Source organism: Desmodus rotundus, chromosome 5 (assembly GCF_022682495.2).
Source record: "Desmodus rotundus isolate HL8 chromosome 5, HLdesRot8A.1, whole genome shotgun sequence".
In the NCBI taxonomy this organism is placed as follows: domain Eukaryota; kingdom Metazoa; phylum Chordata; class Mammalia; order Chiroptera; family Phyllostomidae; genus Desmodus; species Desmodus rotundus.
Genome location: NC_071391.1, coordinates 10,489,381 through 10,496,619, shown reverse-complemented (window position 1 = coordinate 10,496,619; position 7,239 = coordinate 10,489,381). Strand labels below are relative to the sequence as shown.

Here is a 7,239-nt window from a genome sequence, read left to right as displayed (position 1 = left end):
TTGGTGAGCAGTCAGCCTGCACCAGTTGTAGAAAGAGAATCTGGAGGCAACTCTGGTGTAAGTAGAACAAAGCCAATCCCATTTCTCAAACAGCCGTATATCATTCCAGGGTGTGCAGCAAATGGGGGAGCAAAAGGGTCAGAGCCAAACATCTAGCAAGTTTCACCCCAAGACCAGGAATCATCACTTCAGCCCTGGTGACATAATGGAAATGGAGTGAGGGAACTAAATTGGCTAAGTGTAGCCTGGGAATGGAATGAATAAACACATGATTGAAAGATTGGATGGATGGATGGATGGATGGATGGATGGATGGATGGATGGATGGAAAAATGGGTGGAAGGATGTATATTACGTGTCTTTAGGTGTATCATTTGCATGTGTTATTATAACTAATTTTGAGTGCCCATTCAATGCCTGGTCCTGTGCTGAGAAGTTTACATAAATCACCCCTTAGTCATATCATTACAAAGCAGATTTTACTTCTTCCCCATCCTTTTGAAAACAATTAAGCTATTTTAAAAGAAAAGATGAAGAAGTTCATAAGTTAAGGCATTCTCTCCCCACTCTCCTGCCCAAGGATAACTATTAAACATTTACTGTGATTCCCTCCTGAGCATTTACATGGGTAAATAAAGAAAATGAGGAAAAGAGAGTATGGGAGTGAAACAAAGTTTTATTTTTAAAGGGGCCCACATTTTACATATCATTCTCCCACTTGTTTCTCGTGTGACAATATGACATGAGCACCTTTCCATAAGAGTATATCTTTATCTCGCTCTTTTTGGAGTATGTATTGATCCATAGTAAGAATCTACTCTGGTTTATTTAACTCTATTTACAAAGTTTTGGTATTACAAAGAGTGTTACGAGGACAATCATTACCTCCTAAGTAATTCTGTGATCCAATTTTACAGCAGTTGGAACTGAGGCCCAAAGGAAGTACATCCTTTGTCTCCATGAAGGGATGGGACTGGAATTCAAATCCAGGTCAGCCTGTTTCCTTTCAGTTACATCATGCTTAATATAAATAAAACTTCAGAAGCACCAGGGTTCAGTCAAAGTCCAGGATGTTCAAAATACTTGGGCACTTGTCACGCATGCTTCTGTGTGTATGTGCATGTGTGTGTGTGAGAGAGAGATGTCTCTTGTACTGGTTTTCTATAGCTTTTGAAAAAGGTCCCCTAGTGGGGACAGTAATGGACGGAGACTTGACTTGGGGTAGTGAACACACAATACAGTGTACACATGAGGTACTGTAGAATTGTGCACCTGGAACCTGCATAATTTTGTTAACTAGTGTCACCCCAATAAATTGAATTAAAAGGAAATAATTAATTGAAAAGAAAAGGGTCTCCCAACATATCATACATTTTAACTCATAACGATTAAGTTGATGTGGTAAATGTTATCATCATCTTATCAAGATTCTAGTTTAAGCATTCCATTTGAGATATTTATCCACAAATATGGTGTAACACCAATTTGCTGAATATCCAGTGATTTGTTTACATTTTCCTACAATGAACAGTGCTACTATGAACATCCTCCTGTATGTGTATTTTTATGTACACATATCCATACACACACTTACATGTCTGTGTGTGTATCCTTGTTTTCATGGTAAAAACATGTTCCAGTATACATACCTCATATGAAACTTCTGGACCATAGAGAGACGTATATTTAATTTTACTAATTATTCCAAATTTCACTCCAACATGGCTGAGCTAATTTACCTTCCCACCAGAAATACGTGACCCCACAGTCTAAACAAAACTTTACGTTTTAGACTGAGTATAAAATTATATTTCTATACAGTATGAATATATAATTACCTTATTGCTAGTGAGTTGTGTATATTTTTTATTGACTATTTACATTTTCCCTTCTATAATTATCCTGATCATATTTTTAATAAATTTTTCTACTGGGGTAATTTATAGAAATTATTTATGTGTACTGGATACTAATTCTTTTGACACCTATATGTAGTATAAACAAATTTACCTGAGTAAATTTCCAGCCAATATCCGACCTTCTTTTTCATAATGTTGGTATTTTAAATTTAGATATAGTTGAATTGTCAGTGTTTTATTTTTTGTGCATTCATATCTTGTTTAAATATTTTTTGCATACCTAAGTCATGGATATTCTGCTGTTTTACTCTCTCTACAGTTTAAATCTGTAATTCATTGGAATTGATTTTTGTAAAATGTAACATAGGAATACAATATTATTATTTCATATGTATAGGCATGTGTAGCACCACAGTTTAATGGGTGATAATTTATTGATGTGCATTTATTGTTTTCATACATTAAGCTTCCAGAGACTTGTGGCTGTTTGTAAGTTCTTTTTCTCGGTCCCATTGGTCTAAGTGTCTGCCCTCACAGTAGTAGCACACTGTCATCAGTAATGCTTCATGGCAAGTTCTGATAACTGGTAGGACAAGGTCTCACCTTGTTTTCCTTTGAAATTCTCTTAGTTGTTTTTAGCTCTTTTCTCCCCCGTATAAATTTTGTAAGTTTGTGGCAGTGCACATAAAATTCCCTCAAGCATTTGATTGAAATGAATTTATAAATTAATATTGGGGAAAAATATAAGGCTGACATAACTTGGTCTTGATTGCAGATGGAAAATACATCTTCACCTGCTTCTGATGTTTCTTTCTTGCAAAGGACCTCCATTTGTGTAATTGGTGCTCCCTCTTCCCATTTGGTCCCCTCAGTTCCCAGAAAGATGGAGTAAAGTAGCTCACTGGCAAATCTGAGAGCCACCTGTCACGTTCTGCTCTGCCCTCATTCCCTCGGGATTAGCCAGCCTGGTGAAGCCCGTGTTCCCCTGCATTCCAGAGGCATTTACCCCAAAATGTTCAAGAGGCCTCCCTCATTCACAGCCACCAAAACTACCTGAATAAGCCTGTCTAGTTATAGTGTTCACTGGCAGCAAATAACTTGACTAATGAGATCTCTCCCCAAGTGTCTAAAAGTAATATTATGGTCTCCACATAGATACTATCTTTATTCCTCAACTTGGTCAAATCCTGGGAAAATAAGAGAGTAGCTATTTCCTGGAAACTCCTTTGAGGCCCCAGCCATCATTTCTTTCATACATGGATGATTTTTATTGTAAATATGTATTTTCAGCTGTTTGCATCTATATCCAGAAGTGACATTGGTTTCAATTTTCTTTCCTCAAATTTTATTTATTTTCTTGTCAAGTTTACATTAGCTTCATGAAATGGGAATGTCTCTTTTTCCAGTTATGGAAAAAGATTGCATATTAGAATTAGTTGTGCCCATAAACTGTTTGGTGAAACTTTCCTATAACATAGTTGGGCCAATTATTTGTGTGAGTAAATTTTAAAATAACAAGTCAAATCACTTAATGGTTTAAAAATATTTAAATATTTTGCACACACACAGACACACTGACTACTCTCTCTATGCTTTAGTCTGTTTTCTTTCTCAAAAAGTAAATATTGGAAAACACAGCAACGTTTTTCAAATTACGTGCATGACATAAAGTGTTTATGGTGCAACAAACACCGGTGCCAGCACACCAGTATAATAAAGAAAAGAGTTTTAGTATTGCTTTTTATGCTCCTGGGGTAGAGAACTAGGGAAAGGAATGAACCTTGTTCAATTATGTTTTCAAAAGAAAGAACAATAAGGCAAAAAATGATGAATTGTTATTTCAAATTTAAGGATTTCAGCTCTATAAAGCATATTATAGGCAAAATTAACAGAACACAGAATGTGAGAAAGTCTTTCTCAAGTCAACAGCTAACAGGAAATTCAAATCTGGGATAAAGATTCAAATCTAAGACAAAGAACATCTAAAAAGTAACTTAAAACAACCTGACAAAAATGTGGGCAGGCAATTAACAGAAAAATAGAATCCCAAGATTCTTTAGAAGAATATTAGATGATGATCAAGTTCATTTGTAATTAAGGGGGGAAACATATAAAAATGCTGTATCACTGTACAACTATTTTCCTAGTCAAAAATAATTAGAAAAATGTTTAAAGGAATTTAGGAGATGGGAACCCCCCACAATGTACAATTGGAAGGAATTTATACTGGTGCATACATTATGAAAGGCAGTCTGGGAAATCTTGGTTAAATTAAATGTGTGCATACCTTGGGACTCAAAAATTTTGTCCCTTGGAATACACTCTAAGGAGAAAACTTGAAACTGAGTTATTTACGGTGGAGACAAATCGTAGGCAATCTGCTATCCATCACAAGAAAAGCACATTGGTAGATGACGATGGTTGGACATCATAGAACATGATACCCAATGTGTGGACCAGGGACCAGCACCAGTGGAAACCTTGGACACGGTTTCCACTTTATGATGAATAACTATAGAAAATGAAGTTGAGCATGTAAAACTATTGTAGAATGTTGACAATGCTGAGACCTTTTTGTAGCTTTTTACAAAATATTGGTTCACAACAGGTAGGAAATATTAAAAAGAAAATGATTCTTGCCCTGGCTGGTGCAGCTCAGTGGGTTGAATGTGGGCTGTGAACCAAAGGGTCCCCAGTTCAATTCCCAATCAGGACACATGCCTGGGTTGTGGGCCACATCCCCAGTGGGGGCCACACGAGAGGCAACCACACATTGGTGTTTCTCTCCCACTCTTTCTCCCTCCCTTTCCCTCTTTCTAAAAATAAATAAAATCTTTAAAAAAGAAGAAAATGATTCTTTACCATAAATACTTTGATAAACACTCCACAAAGGACTCCACAAAGGTCTCCACATGTCCATGAATCCTTGATTGCAGAAAAGAGTTACTAAGAAGGGGAAAAAGATGAAATGAGAATACAGAGATAAGTTGGGAGAAGAGCATATAGAATTCAGCAGGTGTGTTGAGGTTTCAGATACAATGATTAATATTTAGGCACATTGAGGTTTCCAATTAAAATATTGAGAGCATAAAAGGAAGCATAATGAAATAAAAGTGTATTAGTATGTTTTATAATTCCCCAATTGATATATTTATGAAATGCCAATCAATTTGCACCCTGAGAATACAGCTTCTGGTCCATGGCAATTTCTCCAAACTGTAGACAAAATTATCTAGGTCAGGTGCCAAGGTTTAGCCAAGTCAATCGTATCATAGAAAATACTCTCTGACCCCCACTATGAAACCAAACATTATCTTATTTCCATTGTGATCATTGTAAAGGATCACAATGATCTTAGCTTTCTCTGCTTCTCTGTATAACTTTTCAGCTGATACTTCGTGAGTCATGGAGCAGAACAACGGCACTCAGGCAACTGAATTCATTCTCCTGGGATTTGCTGGTCAACACAAGTCTTGGCCTATCCTCTTCACGGCATTTCTGGTGATCTATGTGACCACCCTAGTGGGTAATATTGGGATGATCCTACTCATCAAGACTGATACCTGCCTTCACACCCCTATGTACTTTTTCCTCCAACACTTGGCATTTGTTGATCTCTGCTACACCTCTGCTATCACTCCCAAGATGCTGCAAAACTTTGTAGGAACAGAAAAGTCCATCTCATTCATAGGGTGTTTGGTGCAATTGCTAGTCTACGGCACTTTTGCAACAAGCGACTGCTATATCCTTGCTGCAATGGCGGTGGACCGTTATGTGGCCATCTGTAAACCACTCCGCTACCCCATAGTCATGACCCAGAGAGTCTGCATTCACCTCTTAGCTGGCTCATACTTCATGGGTTTCCTAAATGCTTCCGTGAATACAAGTCTTACTTTCTCACTGAGCTTTTGCAAATCCAATAAAATTAACCACTTTTTCTGTGATGAACCCCCAATTCTTGCCCTCTCATGTTCCAACATTGATTTGAACATCATGCTCCTAACGGTCTTTGTGGGGTTTAACTTGACGTTCACGGTGTTGGTCGTCATCTTTTCCTACCTATATATCCTGGCTGCCATCCTGAAGATGTCTTCTGCTGCGGGGAGAAGAAAAGCCTTCTCCACGTGTGCCTCCCACCTGACGGCAGTCACCATTTTCTACGGGACTCTCTCTTACATGTATCTGCACCATGGGACCAATGAGGCTCAAGAGCAAGAAAAAATGGCTTCTGTGTTTTATGGCATCATGATCCCCATGTTAAACCCCCTCATCTACAGCCTGAGAAACCAAGATGTGAAAGAAGCCCTGAAAGGGATCAGAAAGAAGTGCTTCTAGTTTGATCCTCAATTTCTAACTTTCTATGCTTATAAACAACCAGACCGACAATGCTAATTTTCAAGAAATCAAAGCAAAAAAAGTCAAACAACGTGGAAAAGTTGTTAAGTTTTATTAATATCAAGCTGCAAATTAAAGTCACAATGAGATCACCGTTTTCTACCCATATGCCTGGCAAAAAACTGCAAAAGAATAACTCCTGTTAATTGCTGTGATGTAAGGAAAATGATGCTCTCATATATCGTTAATGGAAAGTTGAAGTGTTACTTCACTTTAGAAGGAATCTGACAAAAACAAAAACTATCTCTTTAAAACAAAAATAGTCTTCAATCCAGGATTTCAACCTTGTAAACTGACCTACAAATAAAAGTTCCAGTCCATAAGGACATATACTTAAGGATGCATTGTTAAGGAAAACAAGACCAAGAAAAGTGAATATTCCTCAATAGGAAAATAAATCTGTATTGTTTTCAGTCTAAAATCTGTATCTATTGCTGCATAACAAATTTCCACAAATTCAAGGGCTTAAAAAATACAGACAATTAGATTGAGGGTGGGAGGTGGGGTTGGGTGGGGCAGGGGGAAGTGGTGGCAGGAAAATGGAGACAAATGTACTTGAACAACAATAAAAAAAAATTTTTTAAACATATAAACAATTACTATCTTACAGGTTTATGGGTCAGGAATCTATACATTGCTAAACCGCACCCTCTGAGACGACAATCAAGGTGTCAACCAAGACAAGAACTCATCGGGAGGCCCAACTGGGGATGGCCTTGTTTCCAAGCTCCCCCGTGTTATTGGGAGAGTTCATCTCCTTGCAGTTGTAGGACTGGGATTCCTGCCTTCTCTCTGACCATCAGCCAGGGGCTGCTCCTAGTTTTTAGAGGAAACCCACAATTCTTTGCCACATGGCCCTCTCCATATGCCCTTCATAACATGGTAGCTTACTTCTTCAAAACCAGAAAGCTATAAATAGCTGATCATACATATACCACATGAACAACACATTTCATATGCCCAAATCTTACTAGAACTTCAAACA

General features: G+C 37.7%; 1 protein-coding gene across 2 annotated transcripts; it reads left to right on the top strand.

The window, feature by feature from the left end:
• LOC112320290 (putative olfactory receptor 5AK3) lies at positions 1-6,360 on the top strand. 2 transcript variants are annotated; one of them, XM_024577750.4, is made up of 2 exons: positions 1-57; positions 5,248-6,360. In XM_024577750.4, exon 2 carries the CDS (start codon positions 5,265-5,267, stop codon positions 6,192-6,194), a length of 930 nt encoding a protein of 309 aa, XP_024433518.2. In that variant the 5' UTR covers positions 1-57; positions 5,248-5,264; the 3' UTR covers positions 6,195-6,360. The 2 variants fall into 2 exon arrangements, with proteins under 2 accessions (XP_024433518.2, XP_045041594.2); XM_045185659.3 differs by lacking the exon at positions 1-57 and adding an exon at positions 934-990.
• The last annotated feature ends 879 nt before the right edge of the window (positions 6,361-7,239 follow it).